The sequence below is a fragment of the Choloepus didactylus genome, chromosome 7 (genome assembly GCF_015220235.1).
Source record: "Choloepus didactylus isolate mChoDid1 chromosome 7, mChoDid1.pri, whole genome shotgun sequence".
Taxonomy (NCBI): domain Eukaryota; kingdom Metazoa; phylum Chordata; class Mammalia; order Pilosa; family Megalonychidae; genus Choloepus; species Choloepus didactylus.
This window is the reverse complement of record NC_051313.1, coordinates 31,920,729-31,939,927: the sequence shown is the minus strand read 5'-3', so window position 1 is coordinate 31,939,927 and position 19,199 is coordinate 31,920,729. Positions and strand designations below refer to the sequence as shown.

The 19,199-nt window shown below is 36.4% G+C and overlaps 1 protein-coding gene across 4 annotated transcripts in view; it reads right to left on the bottom strand.

The window, feature by feature from the left end:
* Positions 1 to 19,199, bottom strand: part of GOPC (golgi associated PDZ and coiled-coil motif containing) — a 60,964-nt gene that overhangs the window by 13,842 nt on the left and 27,923 nt on the right. For 3 of the 4 annotated variants that reach the window (XR_005217925.1, XM_037843446.1, XM_037843443.1), the window contains exons 2-5: positions 13,578 to 13,742; positions 11,837 to 11,860; positions 8,821 to 8,996; positions 7,619 to 7,784 (exon numbers count right to left, since the gene is read on the bottom strand). Coding sequence is in view for 3 of the 4 variants with exons in the window: in XM_037843446.1 (XP_037699374.1) it covers positions 7,619 to 7,784; positions 8,821 to 8,996; positions 11,837 to 11,860; positions 13,578 to 13,742 (531 nt within the window). In the remaining variant the exon portion in view is untranslated. The remainder of the gene's footprint in view (positions 1 to 7,618; positions 7,785 to 8,820; positions 8,997 to 11,836; positions 11,861 to 13,577; positions 13,743 to 19,199) is intronic. The other variant, XM_037843445.1, reaches the window with a different exon arrangement.

The window sequence follows — 19,199 nt, the reverse complement described above, 5'->3', positions numbered from 1 at the left end:
CATGGAGGTGGGGTAGGCGAATACCCCTGCATTCTCCACAGGCTCCTCAAGGGGGCACTATATCTTTTTTTTTTTTCCTTTTTTTTTTAACTTTCCCTTCTTTTTTAAATCAACTGTATGAAAAAAAAAGTTAAAAAGAAAACAAACATACAATAAAAGAACATTTCAAAGAGACCATAACAAGGGGGTAAGAAAAAGACAACTAACCTAAGATAACTGCTTAACTTCCAACATGTTCCTACTTTACCCCAAGAAAGTTACATAATATAGCAACATTTCTGTGAACTTGTTCCTACTATATCCATCAGAAATTAACAGACCATAGTCATTTCTGGGCATCCTCAGAACGTTAAATAGCTTATCTGTTCTTCTTGGATCATTGTTCCTCCTTCCTTAATTGCTCTCTACTGCTAGTTCCCCTACATTCTACATTATAAACCATTTGTTTTACATTTATCAAAGTTCACATTAGTGGTAGCATATAATATTTCTCTTTTTGTGCCTGGCTTATTTCGCTCAGCATTATGTCTTCAAGGTTCATCCATGTTGTCATATGTTTCACCAGATCGTTCCTTCTTACTGCCGCGTAGTATTCCATCGTGTGTATGTACCACATTTTATTTATCCACTCATCTGTTGAAGGACATTTGGGTTGTTTCCATCTCTTGGCAATTGTGAATAATGCTGCTTTGAACATTGGCGTGCAGATATCTGTTCGTGTCACTGCTTTCCGATCTTCCGGGTATATACCGAGAAGTGCAATCGCTGGATCGAATGGTAGCTCTATATCTAGTTTTCTAAGGAACTGCCAGACTGACTTCCACAGTGGCTGAACCATTATAAAGTCCCACCAACAATGAATAAGAGTTCCAATTTCTCCACATCCCCTCCAGCATTTGTAGATTCCTGTTTGTTTAATGGCAGCCATTCTAACCGGTGTTAGATGGTATCTCATTGTGGTCTTAATTTGCATCTCTCTAATAGCTAGTGAAGCTGAACATTTTTTCATGTGTTTCTTGGCCATTTGTATTTCCTCTTCAGAGAACTGTCTTTTCATATCTTTTGCCCATTTTATAATTGGGCTGTCTGTACTATTGTCATTGAGTTGTAGGATTTCTTTGTATATGCAAGATATCAGTCTTTTGTCAGATACATGGTTTCCAAAAATTTTTTCCCATTGAGTTGGCTGCCTCTTTACCTTTTTGAGAAATTCCTTTGAGGTGCAGAAACTTCTAAGCTTGAGGAGTTCCCATTTATCTATTTTCTCTTTTGTTGCTTGTGCTTTGGGTGTAAAGTCTAGGAAGTGGCCGCCTAATACAAGGTCTTGAAGATGTTTTCCTACATTATCTTCTAGGAGTTTTATGGTACTTTCTTTTATATTGAGATCTTTGGTCCATTTTGAGTTAATTTTTTGTGTAGGGGGTGAGGTAGGGGTCCTCTTTCATTCTTTTGGATATGGATATCCAACTCTCCCAGCCCCATTTGTTGAAAAGACCATTATGGCTCAGTTCAGTGACTTTGGGGGCCTTATCAAAGATCAGTCGGCCATAGATCTGAGGGTCTATCTCCGAATTCTCAATTCGATTCCATTGATCTATATGTCTATCTTTGTGCCAGTACCATGCTGTTTTGGCAACTGTGGCTTTATAATAAGCTTCAAAGTCAGGGAGTGTAAGTCCTCCCACTTCGTTTTTCTTTTTTAGAGTGTCTTTAGCAATTCGAGGCATCTTCCCTTTCCAAATAAATTTGATAACTAGCTTTTCCAAGTCTGCAAAGTAGGTTGTTGGAATTTTGATTGGGATTGCATTGAATCTGTAGATGAGTTTGGGTAGAATTGACATCTTAATGACATTTAGCCTTCCTATCCATGAACATGGAATATTTTTCCATCTTTTAAGGTCCCCTTCTATTTCTTTTAGTAGAGTTATGTAGTTTTCTTTGTATAGGTCTTTTACATCTTTGGTTAAGTTGATTCCTAGGTACTTGATTTTTTTAGTTGCTATTGAAAATGGTATCTTTTTCTTGAGTGTCTCTTCAGTTTGTTCATTTCTAGCATATAGAAACATTACTGACTTATGTGCATTAATCTTGTATCCCGCTACTTTGCTAAATTTGTTTATTAGCTCTAGTAGCTGTATCGTCGATTTCTCAGGGTTTTCTAGATATAAGATCATATCATCTGCAAACAATGACAGTTTTACTTCTTCTTTTCCAATTTGGATGCCTTTTATTTCTTTGTCTTGCCGGATTGCCCTGGCTAGCACTTCCAGCACAATGTTGAATAACAGTGGTGATAGCGGGCATCCTTGTCTTGTTCCTGATCTTAGAGGGAAGGCTTTCAGTCTCTCACCATTGAGTACTATGCTGGCTGTGGGTTTTTCATATATGCTCTTTATCATGTTGAGGAAGTTTCCTTCAATTCCTACCTTTTGAAGTGTTTTTATCAAAAAGGGATGTTGGATTTTGTCAAATGCTTTTTCAGCATCTATTGAGATGATCAATTGATTTTTCCCTTTTGACTTGTTAATGTGTTGTAATACATTGATTGTTTTTTCTTATGTTGAACCATCCTTGCATGCCTGGAATGAACCCCACTTGGTCATGGTGTATGATTTTTTTAATGTGTCTTTGGATTCGATTTGCAAGTATTTTGTTGAGGATTTTTGCATCTATATTCATTAGGGAGATTGGCCGGTAGTTTTCCTTTTTTGTAGCATCTTTGCCTGGTTTTGGTATTAGATTCATGTTAGCTTCATAAAATGAGTTAGGTAGTGTTCCATTTTTTTCAATGTTTTGAAAGAGTCTGAGTAAGATTGGTGTCAGTTCTTTCTGGAAAGTTTGGTAGAATTCCCCTGTGAAGCCATCTGGCCCTGGGCATTTATTTGTGGGAAGATTTTTGATGACTGATTGGATCTCTTTGCTTGTGATGGGTTGGTTGAGGTCTCCTATTTCTTCTCTGGTCAGTCTAGGTTGTTCATATGTTTCCAGGAAATTGTCCATTTCTTCTACATTATCCAGTTTGTTGCCATACAGTTGTTCATAATATCCTGTTATAATTTTTTTTAATTTCTTCAGGATCTGCAGTTATGTCACCTTTTTCATTCATTATTTTGTTTATATGGGTCTTCTCTCTTTTTGATTTTGTCAGTCTAGCTAGGGGCTTGTCAATCTTGTTGATCTTCTCAAAGAACCAACTTTTGGTGATATTTATCCTCTATTGTTTTTTTGTTCTCTATGTCATTTATTTCTGCTTTAATCCTTGTTATTTCTTTTCTTGTACTTGGTTTAGGATTGGTTTGCTGTTCATTTTCTAGCTTCTTCAGTTGATCCATTAGTTCTTTGATTTTGGCTCTTTCTTCCTTTTTAATATATGCATTTAGTGCTATAAATTTCCCCCTCAGCACTGCTTTTGCTGCGTCCCATAGGTTTTGGTATGTTGTGTTCTCATTTTCATTCGTCTCTATATATTTAGCAATTTCTCTTGCTATTTCTTCTTTAACCCACTGATTGTTTAGCAGTGTGTTGTTTAACCTCCAGGTATTTGTGAATTTTCTAAGTCTCTGATGGTTATTGACTTCTAATTGTATTCCATTGTGGTCAGAGAATGTGCTTTGAATAATTTCAATCTTTTTAAATTTATTGAGGCTTGTTTTATGTCCCAGCATATGATCTATTCTGGAGAAAGTTCCGTGAGCACTAGAAAAGTATGTGTATCCTGGTGATTTGGGATGTAATGTCCTGTATATGTCTGTTAAATCTAATTCATTTATCAGATTGTTTAGGTTTTCAATTTCCTTATTGGTCTTCTGTCTGGTTGATCTATCTATAGGAGAGAGTGATGTGTTGAAGTCTCCCACAATTATTGTGGAAACATCAATTGCTTCCTTTAGTTTTGCCAGTGTTTCTCTCATGTATTTTGTGGCACCTTGATTGGGTGCATAGACATTTACGATTGTTATTTCTTCTTGCTGAATTGCCCCTTTTATAAGTATGTAGTGGCCTTCTTTGTCTCTCAAAACATCCCTGCATTTGAAGTCTATTTTATCTGAGATTAATATTGCTACACCTGCTTTCTTTTGGCTGTGGCTTGCATGAAATATTTTTTTCCATCCTTTCACTTTCAGTTTCTTTGTGTCCCTGTGTGTAAGATGAGTCTCTTGTATGCAACATATTGATGGTTCATTTTTTTTGATCCATTCTGCGAATCTATATCTTTTAATTGGGGAGTTTAATCCATTTACATTCAATGTTAAAACCGTGAAGGCATTTCTTGAATCAGCCATCTTATCCTTTGGTTTATGTTTGCCATATTTTTCTCCTCTCTCTATTAATATCCTTTATTGTACCCATACCGAGCGAGTCTCTTTAGTACTGAACCTTTCTCCAAGTCTCTCTGTCCTGTCTTTGTTTCTCTGTCTGTAGGGCTCCCTTGAGTATCTCCAGTAGGGCAGGTCTCTTGTTAGCAAATTCTCTCAGCATTTCTTTGTCTGTGAAAAATTTAAGCTCTCCCTCAAATTTGAAGGAGACCTTTGCTGGATAAAGTATTCTTGGCTGGAACTTTTTCTCACTCAGAATTTTAAATATATCGTGCCACTGCCTTCTTGCCTCCATGGTGGCTGCTGAGTAGTCACTACTTAGTCTTATGCTGTTTCCTTTGTATGTGGTGAATTGCTTTTCTCTTGCTGCTTTCAGAACTTGCTCCTTCTCTTCTGTGTTTGACACTGTGATCAGTATATGTCTCGGAGTGGGTTTATTTGGATTTATTCTATTTGGAGTTCGCTGAGCATTTATGATTTGTGTATTTATGTTGTTTTGAAGATTTGGGAAGTTTTCCCCAACAATTTCTTTGAATACTCTTCCTAGACCTTTACCCTTTTCTTCCCCTTCTGGGACACCAATGAGTCTTATATTCGGACGTTTCATATTATCTATCATATCCCTGAGGTCCATTTCGATTTTTTCAATTTTTTTCCCCATTCTTTCTTTTATGCTTTCATTTTCCATTCTGTCATCTTCCAGGTCACTGATTCGTTGTTCAACTTCCTCTAGTCTTGTACTATGAGTGTCCAGAATCTTTTTAATTTGGTCAACAGTTTCTTTAATTTCCATAAGATCATCCATTTTTTTATTTAGTCTTGCAATGTCTTCTTTATGCTCTTCTAGAGTCTTCTTGATTTCCTTCATATCCCGTACTATGGTCTCATTGTTCATCTTTAGTTCTTTGAGTAGCTGCTCTAGGTGCTGTGTCTCTTCTGGTCTTTTGATTTGGGTGCTTGGGCTTGGGTTATCCATATCGTCTGGTTTTTTCATATGCTTTATAATTTTCTGTTGTTTTTGGCCTCGTGGCATTTGCTGAACTTGATAGGGTTCTTTTAGGGTTTGTAGACCTATTGAAGTCCTTATCTCTAATTTATCAGATCTACAGCTTCGTGGAGTACACTTTCTCTAACTAACCAGCAGGTGGCGTCCACGAGCCACCTGTTCTCCACAAGCCAGTTCTCCCCTGCTTAGCCTTTTTTTTGGTGAGTGGGGGAGTGAGTCTTGTGGGGCCCAATTGGTGTACCAAGCTTGCGTGTGTAGTTGGTGTTGCCTGCCCTGTATATGGGGCGTGTTTCTGGGCAGTAGGGGAGGGGGGGTGGCCCTAACAATCAAATCTCCCTGATGATCCTAGAGTTTTAAAGCTGCTGCAATAGTCTAATCCTTCAGTTCAGTCCTGCCACAGTTTGTCTCTGCCACTGACCCACAAGTCTTTGGTATTGGCGTATGGCTCCTGAGACTTGCAAGTGGGCCCCAGGCCGTGCACCCCGGGTCCTCTGTTGAGGGATGACTGTGGTATGTCACAGGTGAGTGCCGTCCCCCCAGGGCAGTTCTGGGCTGCTGGGCTGTGTAGGGAGGCTCCCAGTCTGCTCAAATGATGGCTGAATGGGGCTTTGTTAATTCACACTGCTCCACCTTCCCAGCTCTGGGACAATCAGCTGAGGTTGCAGGGAAGGCTAATGTCCACGCCCAGTTTTGTGGTGTGTGCCTGTTATTTGAAGCACTTCCGTCACACTGGGTTGTCTGGGGCAGCTCTGGGCTATGGGGCTGGCGATGGGCAGGAGTGTTTCCTGTCCAGCAGGATGATGGCTGTGAGCGGACACCCCCCTTTTCTTGCGAAGTTGTGGTGTTTAGTGAATTTTCTCAGCCACTGGATTATTGCCTTTTGTCTCAGAGCTCTCTTAGTTCTGCTCTTGACTTGACGTGCCCAAATTGCAATTCTTTGAAGCTTTCTGTATTGGGCTTCTTAGAGTAATTGTTTTAGAAAAAGAAAAAAGGATTAAAAAAAAAAAAAAAAAAAAAAAAAGGGCCCTCCTCAGAGATCTAATGGGTTATTGAAATGCTAATAGACAAAGCAAGCAGGGCCATTAAGGTAAGGTCCACAGGGCAGAGAGATCAGCTTTTCTTCGGGATCTGCATATGCGCCTCAAGGCCTGAGCTCCGCCCTTCCCCTTTCTGTGTTCACCAGAACTCCAAAAATCCTCTGCTTTTATTTTGGAGATTTTCGTGTTATTTTTTTTTTCTATGCCTGTCTCCTCTCTGCTGGGCTGGCAGCTCTCAGATTCTCTGGTGTCTGGTCTCAGTCTATCTATGGTTGGAGTTTGAATTAGTAGAATGAGTTTCCGAGAAGGGCTACCACTGCAATTCTCCCTTCTCCTTTCCGGAGCTGGCAGCCCCTCCTCCCACGGGACTGAGCCTGGCAGGGAGGGGCGCGGGTCCCCTGGCTGCAAAAACTTACAGATTTCGCTGATCTCAGCAGTTCGACATTTTCATGAGGGTTGTATGAAGTATGCCCAAAGATAGATTGCTCTGTGGTGTCCAGTCCACGCAGTTCCTGGCTTTTTACCTACTTTCCTGGAGGAGTAACTAAAACTTACAGCTCACCAGTCTGCCATCATGCCCCGCCTCCGTATCAATTCTTCTTACAATAAATTTCAGAGAGGGAACAAATTATTCTACTATGTTAAGGTCACACTTTATCTAGTTCTAAGATATATGAGTCACTGGCTAAGAATTAGACATGTTTTCATGATATTAAGGTTTGTATTATTGAGCAGCTGTTGTAATGAAATATAATGAAGATGTACCCAGATAGAAAGGAAGGCTCCTACACAGTAGTGGCTACAGAAACAGAAAATTAGACACATCTCAAATTCCACCTTAATTCAGGATGAAACAGGTGTAAATGTTAGTTTACTATAATATTTGGATTTAGTTATCAAAATTCCCTCAAAGACTAATTCCCTCAAAGACTAATTTGTCAGTATAACTACATGCTCTAGGCTAAACCCAAACCAAATTTAACACATTCCTAATCATGATCCAAGAACATTTAAAAATATAATACAAAGTATTAGCTATATACTATTGCTAGCAATGGCCCACTCTCAGAGCCTAAACAAGTCTGTCAAGAGCTACTAAAATTTCTATGGATTGTTAAAATTTTAAATGTGTATCTGTTTTAATTAAGTTTAATCCCACTTTCACTTTTTAAATAAAGAATTTAAATACCACTAGAATAAAAGAAAGAATGGAAAAGACTTCTGGTTAAAGAGGGGGAGCAGCATCAAAGCAAACATACATGGCCTGGTGGTGCCTGCATTGGCCTTTTCAGGTCATTGCGTCCTCTACAGGCTCTGATAACGGTTTTGTGACGATGCAAATGTATTTCAGCTTCTAATTGGTTCCAAAGTTTATCATGAGCAGGTCCCTTCATATCTCGTCCTAGTAATTGTATTTGTTGAACCCTTCAGAGTGAGAAAAAGAATTAAATCAGTTAGCAGTTAGTTTTTCACTATGCTCACCATAGGGAGAATTCAGAAGAATTACTGAATATAAGTGGTTTTTTTGCATAAACCTCAATTAGTAATAAAACTTCATCCTCAGGAGGTTTCTGATGTCTCTAAGATTTACAAAGATGTGAAAACTGAAAAGGACAGACATCTTCAGGGGAGAACCAATAAAAAAGAGGAATCAGAACTCCTTTAGTCATATACTTAATTCAAATACACCTAAAAAACAATTTATGAGATGAATATCAATTGACATGTTTCATGACTTGTACGCAATCAAGGTTTAGTCAAGGAACTCAGTCAGATATTAAACACTAGCCTTTTAAATGAGGTTAACTATAAAACAACATTTCTTCTAATAATAGTTTCTTTGTATCAAATGATTATTTTAAATGTGGTAAAAAAGTTAGAAAATGTGTACTTTGAGACAATATAAATTATTTCCATTTGCTCCACACCAGTTCTTAATGCAACATTAAAACAATAAGCAGAAAATGAGGTAGTACTAAAAATAAATCACCAAAGTTTGTGAATAATTTACTTAAAAAAATTAATGCAAGCAGAACGTTGGTATTATTATGGTAAAACCAGTCATTAACTTAATTCCTACATGTTTTCTTAGGGACAAGATCATAGAAAGAATTCCTGACGAAAATTCTGCTGTTCATGTGAACAGCAGTGTTATGGTGTCAAGGCAGGAGAGGGCTGAAAAGTGCTGCTATCTATAGAGCTATTAGCATCTCACAGTAAGTTACTATCAGTGTGTGTGTGTATGTGTGTGTATAAACCCAGTAATACTTATTTAATATGAATAAACATATCTGTAATATGTAATATTATCAATATTAATTTGTCAACAGTAATTTACAGCCAATTATAAAATAATCCTCAGGACAAAGATTAATATTCCATTTACTACGAGATTAAAATCTAAGTGTAAACTTCATTAAATATCCAGTTTGTCACCTAAGGATACCTAACTTTTACACACCTTCCTGCCAGTTCCTTATCCAAGTACTTGGCAGCCAGTCTTGCCCCATAAACTTCAGCCTGGAGAACAGCTATATGCCTACGAAGGGCTTCATTCTCTTTTCTCAACAATTTCACTTCAGCTTCAAGTTGAGCCTCTTTAATTTTTTCTTTTTTGTTTGCTTCAAGCTCTCTCTCCTATTGCAATTTTTTAAAAAAAAACAAGCAAACATAATTTAATGAAAATACTGTTAATTCTTCAGCAGTAGCCCATGGTCTTTAAAATACACAGAAGCACACAGTCTATAATACTGACAATGAAAGCATATAATAAAAATTGCCACTTCGTTGCTCTAAAAGGAAAGACAAAGATTTGGATCCCCTTCTTTTTAACTTACACCATAATGTCTTAAAACCACTTCTGCCTAAGATAATTGCACACCATGGAGCACCCTGATACTGAGGATAGGAGAAGTAGTATTCTCTAAGCCAGCATTACCATATTGTAATAGGAATAGTCCAATTAAACCTCCTCTTTATTTACTTTCTAAAAATGACTCAAGAAACAAGATTAAAATAAAAATAATCACTTTGGTAGTTGTTCCCAAACAAGTAACTGACTTTAATACAATTCTATAAAGCAAGTCAAAATCATTCAGTTACATAGATACATTTTCTAGTATTGATTTTTCTTAGCGGACTACAAGAAACTTAACAATGTTTAAATTAGAAGAGACATTCTAATTTTTTTTTTTTTTTGAGACATGTTATGGTCATGGAGAAATACTAGTAACAATTGCATTAAAACATTTACACATTGAAAACATTCTATAGATAAGCATATCTACAGTATAGATTATCATTGAACTTTGGCATCTGGCTCATCAAATTGTCCGTATGTTAAAGAGGATACAGAACTGTTTTCTAAGGAAAATATCTGCCTCCTTCACCTCCTATGAAGTAGGATGGTCATCCATTATTAACTCTCATAAGAGGAAGCCATACTATGCGCCACTGGTTAGTCTAATGTAAGTGAATCTGTAGTTCATAAGTAGAGAATACAACCTGAAGATCTTTGCCATCAAATTTCATCATAAACTCATATGGGAGAAATAATGTTCAATTTACCTTGAAAGTATAAAGTCTATCTATTCCTATACACCAAGGTCACAAATGTAAATACCTTCAGTATTCAAGCACAGACCAGACAGGAGGGTAAAGGACAAAGTAGAGTGGAAAATGGAAAGTAAGAAATCCTGCCTAAAGGCAGTTAATTCAAATTCAAACACACACACACACACACACACACACAAACACAAACAGTGTGGCCAAAACAAAACCCCTCTAGAGTTGAATAAAAGCTCAGGCCCTGACAGATACTTTAAATGTTATTTTTGGATCACGAATATCATTCAAACATTGCAAACTTGCATTCATCCTAAATAGAGCTGCTTTTACTTACTTCCAGAATAAAGAGCCCTACAAAAATGTGGGCACAGTTGTCAATGAGATGTGGGAGACACTGTTCAACTACACCATGATGCCCCCTTCATGAGGACTTCAATAAAAATCTCTCTTAGCACAACAAAAGTTGTTTCTCTTGAGCAAATGATTTTGTTTTCATTGTACAGGTACCGATGGCTCCAAGTAATTATTTCCCCCTTTTATTCTACACATTGAGAAGCTAAGAAACAAATATAAGCACACTTCTAACAACTCAAGGAATATATTTTGGACTAATTTAACCTTCTGCCTTTGTTTTGACCTCTATCAATATATGATGTTTTCAAACACAAGGCAGCAAATACCATAACAGTAGAAACAAAAACTATATACAAGCTAAAACCAAGAACAACAACAAATGCTGGATAAATTCATCACTTCTTTGCTTAAAAATATTTGCTACTGTATATGTATATAAAACAAAAAGATTAAGTAAGCTTTTTCAACTTCTGTAAAATATATGAACATTAGAAAACTATTTCTAGATATTGTTTTTAAAGGATTTGAAGAATAATCTAGAATCTTCCCTTACAACAAGTTTGGAATTATTAAAATCTCAATTTAGTTCTGAATCTATCTCCTACAAGAGCTGGTAGCATATTCAAGAGGAACCTTTTTATGATACTTATTGAGGTTCATACTGTTTGCTTTAGAAAAAGAGTTCCTAAAAGAAAAAGATTTCTTTGGTTTATGGGCTAAAGAAATTTTATGTTAAGCATCATCTATTTCAATTACTTTAGTGAGTTATTTATACCATATATATGAAATCTGAGACACACAGTAAGCTACCGCTTTAATGATTCAAATCACTAACAAATATGACAAATTCTCATCCTGAAATTAATTGATGAACATAAGAATAGGATTAAGACAATTGAACTTCATCACTTTTAGATTTAAAGAAAATTTTTTTTTCTTAGGTTAATCTGTTTGTTATTAAGTAACAACCAAGAGGTTCCTTTTGTATTTGTACATTCAAACAGTATATTTTCAAAAGCAGAGACATCAGAAAACTTGGAATCTGATTGAGTTTCAAAATACAGCTGTTTCAAAGACCACACAGTTATTCTCAAAACTGCTGAAAAGGAATAAAACATGCGATGCTGAATAAAAAACCAACATGTACATTTCTTCTCTGGAAATGAATTCAAATAGAAACTGCAGTGGGGAAAAAAAGGTAGGCCTTTTTAATATACCTTCTATACACTCAAGTGGGAAAACTAATTTTGAAGTAGAAATTCTTTTGAAGTAGTGGTTTGAGCAAGTTACAAGGCTCAGAAGTTGCAAAAAATGTAATGGGCTTTTCAAATAATGGCTAGAAATTACAAACAAAAGAAAAATCTTTTAACAACAACATGCAGTGAGAAAAGAGCCATGAGTCACTCACTGAATTTTTCTGGTATTTGCACACTACAAAAATTGCTATCATAAACATCACTTTCAAACACAAAGAGTGACAATGTGTATTATGCAAACAAAAACACTAAAAACACTTCAGCATGACATATTAAAGCAAAACAGAAAAGGCAACTTACCAGCTCCTCCACAGAGGGGACAGACTTAAGATATAAGAAAAAAGTTTCATAATTAGAAAGACATCAAATAAATGTATTTATCTAGTGGTATAATACCCATATAACTGAATACAAGGAAAATTCCCATATATTGAGTATCGTTTTGGTGTAAAGTTCACTATAACAAATATATTTGTAAATGCATAAAAAAACAGTAACTGCATTTATAATACTAGATAAAAAGTTTTGTTTCATCCAGATCAGTCAACACACCTAGTTCAGTGGTCATTCCACTACAGCATCTTGTTTCAAATCTAATGTTAAAACTTCAAATTCCTTTCTAGTGAATTACAGATTATTTCTCAAAGTTAATATCAAATACTGAAAAGTAGCAGTTATGGCCTTTTATTTCAGTTAAATAGAAGAAAACTTCTAACTCAGATTCATAGAATTTCAGAAGTTAAGAGGACTTTCATGTTACACATAAGGAAACTGAAAGCCAGAGAGCAAGGTAATTGTCCTAATTTACACTGCTACCCACGTAGCAAGGCAAAGAATAAAAGCCAGTTCTCCAGATTCACACAGTTCATTGTGAATACGTTGTATCATAATATATTCACCACATTCTACTTAGAACTAATTAATCAGAGTTAACTGAAAACAAGTAAAACTTAAAACTTAGGTATGCATTCCTCTCACCATCAACATCATTTCGTCTCCTGTCTCTCCTAAGCTATGTGTGGGCAGGAACCACATCTGTTATTTATTGCTGTGTCCTTGATAGTTAACAAAATGTCTAGGGCATAGTACATACATACTCAATACATAAGAGGTTAAAATGAAATGAGACAAAAACAAAATGAAACAAAACATTTCTATTTAAAAAACCTATATGATTAATAAGAGGGCAGTGGTTAATTATGGAAAATTCCTACAATTAAACATTTATGTAGACATTACAAAGCATTCAGTGCCAGGGAAAATGTTTAAAATATTTAAGAGCAAAAGAAAGAATGTGCTGCTGGTTGGCACCCAACTCCATTTTCCCTTTCTTCCTTATTAACAGAACTCCAATTTAACTGGAGGTGGCTGTGTGTCCCGCTAAGAAACAACCATGTGGCTAGGGACAGGCAATGAGATGTCAACAGAAATTGCTGTGGAGAATTTTTATAAAAAGTTCTTTAAAGAAGGTTAACAGAGGTAGGAACCATACTTTTGCCGTTCCCCTAGATACTTCCTTCTTCCAGCCTGCAGATATCCTGAGGATAGAAACCATGAGCTAAAGATGACAGAACACAGACAGAGGGATCCTGGATCCCTAATATCTGTAGCATCTCCATATCAGCTCTGGACTGCCTATGTCAGGCTTCTTTTATTGAGTACAAAATAACATTTATTATTCAAGACTAATCCCAATGTATTTGGGATTTCTATTATATGCAGCTGAATCTAATCCTAAGTGATACAGAACATCAAAAAATAGTTTATAAGTTATAATTGCACATACCTTTTAAATATATTTATATAAATATTTTTAAACAGGAAAAATATTCTAAGTATCAGTTATTAATATTGTCAGTTATCATCTACATATGGTGAGATTGTGTATAATCATCATGATCATCCTTACATTTTCTGGATTTGCTACACTTTCACAATAAGCACTTACTACCTCTAATAATAAAAAAAAAGCCTCATTAAAAATTGTCCTCTACACCTTTCAAAATACATGTAAGTATATGTCACCCTCTAAACTACTTACCAATTTTGCTTTAATGGTACCAGAGTCAACACTTTGGCCAGTTTTAGCATGAAGCTGAAGCTGAACAGAGTGCAACTGTAAAAGCTGATCATGTACTTCTTTCTCCAATACCACTTTCTCTGCTTGGGTTTCCGTCAGTTCAGATTTCAGATCCACCAACTGTGCCTTTAGAGACAACAACAATAAAAAACACTAAGTGTGCTTAATTCTCTTTTTTCAACAATAATTATTACTCAAAAATGAAACACAGATGATCTTTGAAATGAATAGATGACTATGATCTAACTGAGATATAGGACACTCATCTAAACGGACATAAAATCAATAGTACAAGTGAGATATTTGAGTGGCAAGAGAACTCTACTAAACAGTATTCTCTCATGACAAAGAATGCCAATTCCATATTACTTTGCTTACAACTCTTAAGCTTTTTCACTGTTCCACCTTTATCTACAACAAAGGTTATGAAAATATTCAAGTATGGAATGGTTCACTACCCTACAGAGACAATACGTGCTTTAGTAGTCCACTAACATTAAAAGTATACTAGATGAGAGGCCATTAAGTGGAGTGCTGTCTCCACCTCAGAGAATACTAGGCCCCAAATCAGCCTAACCGCTATCTAGTAAAGCTATTTTGGGTGCTAAGGTATCAGCTACTGAGGATACAGTGTGCCTAAAGATCAGAGATAACTGTGACCTTCAGTCACACTACAGAAGAACAACTCATCAGGACCACTTACTCATTTTTCACTTTTGCACAGTTGACATACTGTTTTTGAATTGTACATGGCATGTGTCCCTTGTGTATGTTTGGTTTTCCCAACTAGACAGTAGATTAAACATCAGGACAAGGCCTTTGTTTCCTATTCAATTCAACTTAATTTTACTAAGCATCTAAGGGTTCAGTATTATGCCAGGCACCATGAGGAAAAAACTGTAGATAATACTTTAAAAAATTATAGATGATAATTAGTTAGGCCCTTGAGAAGCTTTCACATCAGCTGGGGTGATAAACATGCATGCAAACCCACTAAAGGAGAATTAAGTGACATGTTACAGATATATACAGAATTGGTCCAGTTCCAAAGAATTCCAAGTGAAGTTTATAAATGAGGTTAGAGAGGAAAAGTTGCATATTGAAAGAATTTAAATGAGCTCTGAAGGAAAACAACAGCACAGATAAAAATTAAAGCAGTGAAGTAGTCTATAGAATGTAAGGCAACTAGCAAAGGCGAGGAGGCAGAGACGAAAAGTCATAAAATAAGCACCTTAGATAAGTTCTCTGAGTATAGGGAGATGATTATAAAACTGTACCTAACACAGTGCCTAGTACATAAAAGATGCTCAATAAACATTTAAACAAATTCAAACATCAGCTCTACCACTGACCAGCCCTGACTCTGAATAAATCATTCTGCTCCACTCAAGTTTCCTCAATGAACAACGTCCTTGGCTTTGACTATTCTCATAAGATTATCAACCTTATAAATTAAAGTATTTACTATAACATGAAGGTGTCATCATCAAGGAGTTCGACTACCTAGAGGGCCTGTATATTGACAGACTGCATAAGCCTGGATAGGGAAAGTAAGGCTGAATATAATGATGACTATGGTAGACTGAATTATGTACCCCACCAAAGACATGTTCTTAATCTTAATGCGTTCCTGTGGGTGAGAACCCTTCACAAATAGGACCCTTTGAAAATGTAGTATCAGTTAAGGTGTGGACTCATTTGTCAATAGGATCTTCTTAGATGAACTGAGTCAGGGTGGGTCTTCATCCATTATTACTGAAGACTTTATAAAGAAAAGAAACCGGAAGCCAGAAGTCACAGCAATACAAGGAGATCAAGGACAAGGAGAGCAAGGACATCACCATGTGACTGGGGGCAGAGATACAAAACCAAAGAACCCCAAGGATTGCGGCAAGCCACCACCAGAACACTACAGACTTGAGAGAGAAAGCATGGTCTTGCAGACGCCTTGATTTGGCACTTCTGGCATCTAAAACCATGAGCCAATAAATTCTTGTTTAAGTGAACTCATTGTGTGGTATCTGTCATCACAGTCTGGCAAACTAAAACCAACAATAAGCTTTAATCTGATAGGAAATCACTACATGCTCTCAATATTTTTTTTGTTTTTATTAAGTATTAATGAGATGTAAGCCGCATACCATAAAATTTGCTCTTTTCTTTTAAAGTGTATCATTCAGTGGTTTTTACAATATTCATAGAGTTGTGCAACCATGATTACTATGTAATTTTAGAACATTTCTTCAATGACATTTTAGCAACATGGTATTTGCAGGTAACAGAGTGAAGACAGTGGCACTAGAAAGCACCCTATAGTAGCATGGTAACTTTGTACATGGAAATAAAACATTTTCAAGTGCTGAAAAGAAATTATCAGCAACATCTAGATACAGATTGGATACTCAAATACTCAAATATTTCAAGTTTGGAGAACAGTGAAGCTATCAATGGAAACAGAAAGATTAGGATAGTTTATTTAGATATGAGGGAGGAAGAGAGATGAGTCTAAGTTATAGACATGCTGATTTTGTGTCAACCAGGAAATAATTAAGAATTGTTACACAGAAAGTTAGAAACAAAGAAACAAGTGAAAAGTTGGGACTAGAAGCACAGAGATGAGAATTAATATCATAATACTGAGTTACAGGGAGTGAAGACTTGGTTAATTAGTCAATTAGTCATTAGTCAGGGATGACCTGAGAGGTCAAAGAAAAGAGGTGACTACAAATCAAACCAAAATGTGGCATGATATAAAGAGTGTGCTGCATCTTACTTTTGTCACTTCCTGGAGATCGCTCCATATCAGCAGAGTTTCCTCATTCCTTCTTTATAACTTTTTAAATTCATATGGAACTTAAATTACACAAATCATAATGAATTACAGAAAGTAAACATACCCATGTAACTACCACCCAGTTAAAGAAATAGGGCAATACTAGCATCCCAGGATTTTCCCTATGACCTCTTCCCGATTACTACCAGCACCTTCCTCCACAAAAGTGACCACTATTACCCTGACTTTCTAATCACACAGATAAGTTTGTCTGTTTTGTTATATGTTGTACAAATGGAGTCACACAGTATATATTCATTTGTCTGGCTTTTTGCCTCAAAAGTATGTTTGTGAGATTCATGTTGTTTTGTGTAGTTGTAGTTCATTCACTTCCATTGCTATATAGAACTCATTATATGAATATGTGGTAACATCAATTCATTCTACTTTTGATGAACATTTGGACTGTTTCCAGCTTTTGACTATTAAAATGACTTATAAAAAGATGAACCCATCTTTTGGTACATATGGAAATACATTTATGTTCTCTAGGAAGGAAGTTTCTGGGTTAGTGAGTAGGCATATGTTTTTTGTTTTTGTTTTTTTAATTCATTTTATTGAGATATATTCACATACCATACAAAACAAATCATACATTTGATTGTTCACAGTACCATTACATAGTTGTGCATTCATCACCAAAATCAATCCCTGACACCTTCATTACCACACACACAAAAATAACAAAAATAATAATAAAAGTGAAAAAGAGCAATTAAAGTAAAAAAGGACACTGGGTGCCTTTGTTTGTTTGTTTTTTTCCTTCCCCCATTTTTCTACTCATCCATCCATAAACTAGACAAAGGGGAGTGTGGTCCATATGGCTTTCCCAATCACATTGTTACCCCTCATAGCTAAATTTTTATACAATCGTCTTCAAGATTCATGGGTTCTAGGTTGTAGTTTGACAGTTTCAGGTATTTACTGCTAGCTACTCCAATTCACTAGAACCTAAAAAGGTTTGTCTATTTTGTGCGTAAGAGTGCCCACCAGAGTGACCCCTAGGCTCCTTTTGGAACCTCTCTGCCACTGAAGCTTATTTCATTTCCTTTCACATCCCTCTTTTGGTCAAGAAGATGTTCTCCGTCCCACGATGCCGGGTCTACATTCCTCCCCAGGAGTCATATTCCACGTTGCCAGGGAGATTCACTCCCCTGGGTGTCAGATCCCATGTAGGGGGGGAGGGCAGTGATTTCACCTTTCAAGTTGGCTTAGCTAGAGAGAGAGGGCCACATCTGAGCAACAAAGAGGTATTCGGGAGGAGGCTCTTAGGCACAATTATAGGGAGGCCTAGCCTCTCCTTTGCAGCAACAGTCATCCCAAGGGAGTAGGCATATGTTAAACTTTAGGAGAAAAGGCCAGTTTTCCAAATGACTGTAGCACTGACATACCTATCATGTATGAGAGCTTTAAGTGTCACAACCTCACCTTCACTTGGCATTGCCCGTCTTTCTAATTATAGCATTTTAGTAGGGATGTAGTAGCATTTCATTACGGTTTCACTTAAACCTCCCCAGTTACTAATAAGTGTAATCATCTTTTCATATGTTTACTCACCATTTGATATTGTCTTGTGCAGTGCCAGTTCAAGTCTCCTGCCTATTTTATCTACAGAGTTATCTGTATTTTTCTTTTGATTTGTAGTTCCCTTACTCTCTCTACACACAAACACATACATAAACAATTATTCTGAATATTAACTCTTTTATTGGATATGGGTTACAAATACCCTCTGAAACTCTGAGGCTTGTCTTTTCACTTTCTTAAAGGTATCTTCTGATACAGTTCAAATGTCAGCACTTTCCTGTGTTTTTAACAAGAAATCTCCTACCCCACGGTCATGAGATATTCTGTGAGATCTTCTAGTTATCACTTGAAACCACGCTGTACCTGGAATTGATTTTGTGTATCACATTAGGGGTCAAGTTTCATGTTTTTCAATTTGGCTACCCAACTGACTCAACACCATTTGTTAAAAAGATCTTCTGTCCCTTTCTCAGCAATGCCACATTTGTCATAAATCAAGAACGAGTCCATATATTTGAGGGTCTGTTTCTGGACTTCTGTTTCCTATTCCACTAGTCTATTTCTCTATATTTGCATCAATACTGTCCTTTTTCCCATTTTACAACTGAGTAGTACTCCATGATAAGAATGTTCCTTAAGTCTATTCAACCTGGTCCCTATTGTTGGACATTTGGGGTGGCTTCCTGTCTTTTGCTGTAACAGCTGCCACACTGAATAGCTTTGTACATGCATCTTTTCATATTTATGCCAGTGAATCTTCAGAATAGAATCTGAGACATGGGATTGCTATGGCAAAGAGTAAAAAATATATATATACATAATTTAGCTAGATACTGTTAAATTCCTCTCCATAACACACAAGCAATATAAAATAGCCATTTTTCTACAAGCCTTGTCTACAAGAATTTGTTTTCTACTTTTGGACTTCTGCCAATCCTAACAGCAGAGCTATGAGATACATGCCATCTTAATGTTCTTTTGATTTCATTTCTGTTATGAGCAAGAATGAAAATCATTTGCAATTTTTTTGTGAACTGTCTGTCCATATCTTTTGATCATTTTCTATCTACTTTTTGATCTATTTTCCATCAGTAGCAGCTCTCTACATTTTAAGCACATTAGCCCTTTGTGATGTAGTTTGCAAATATTTTTTTTCATAGGTTTCACTTGTCTTTTCTCTGTGTTTGGCAGGAAGCTGCCAAGATGGTTCTCAATGACCCCTA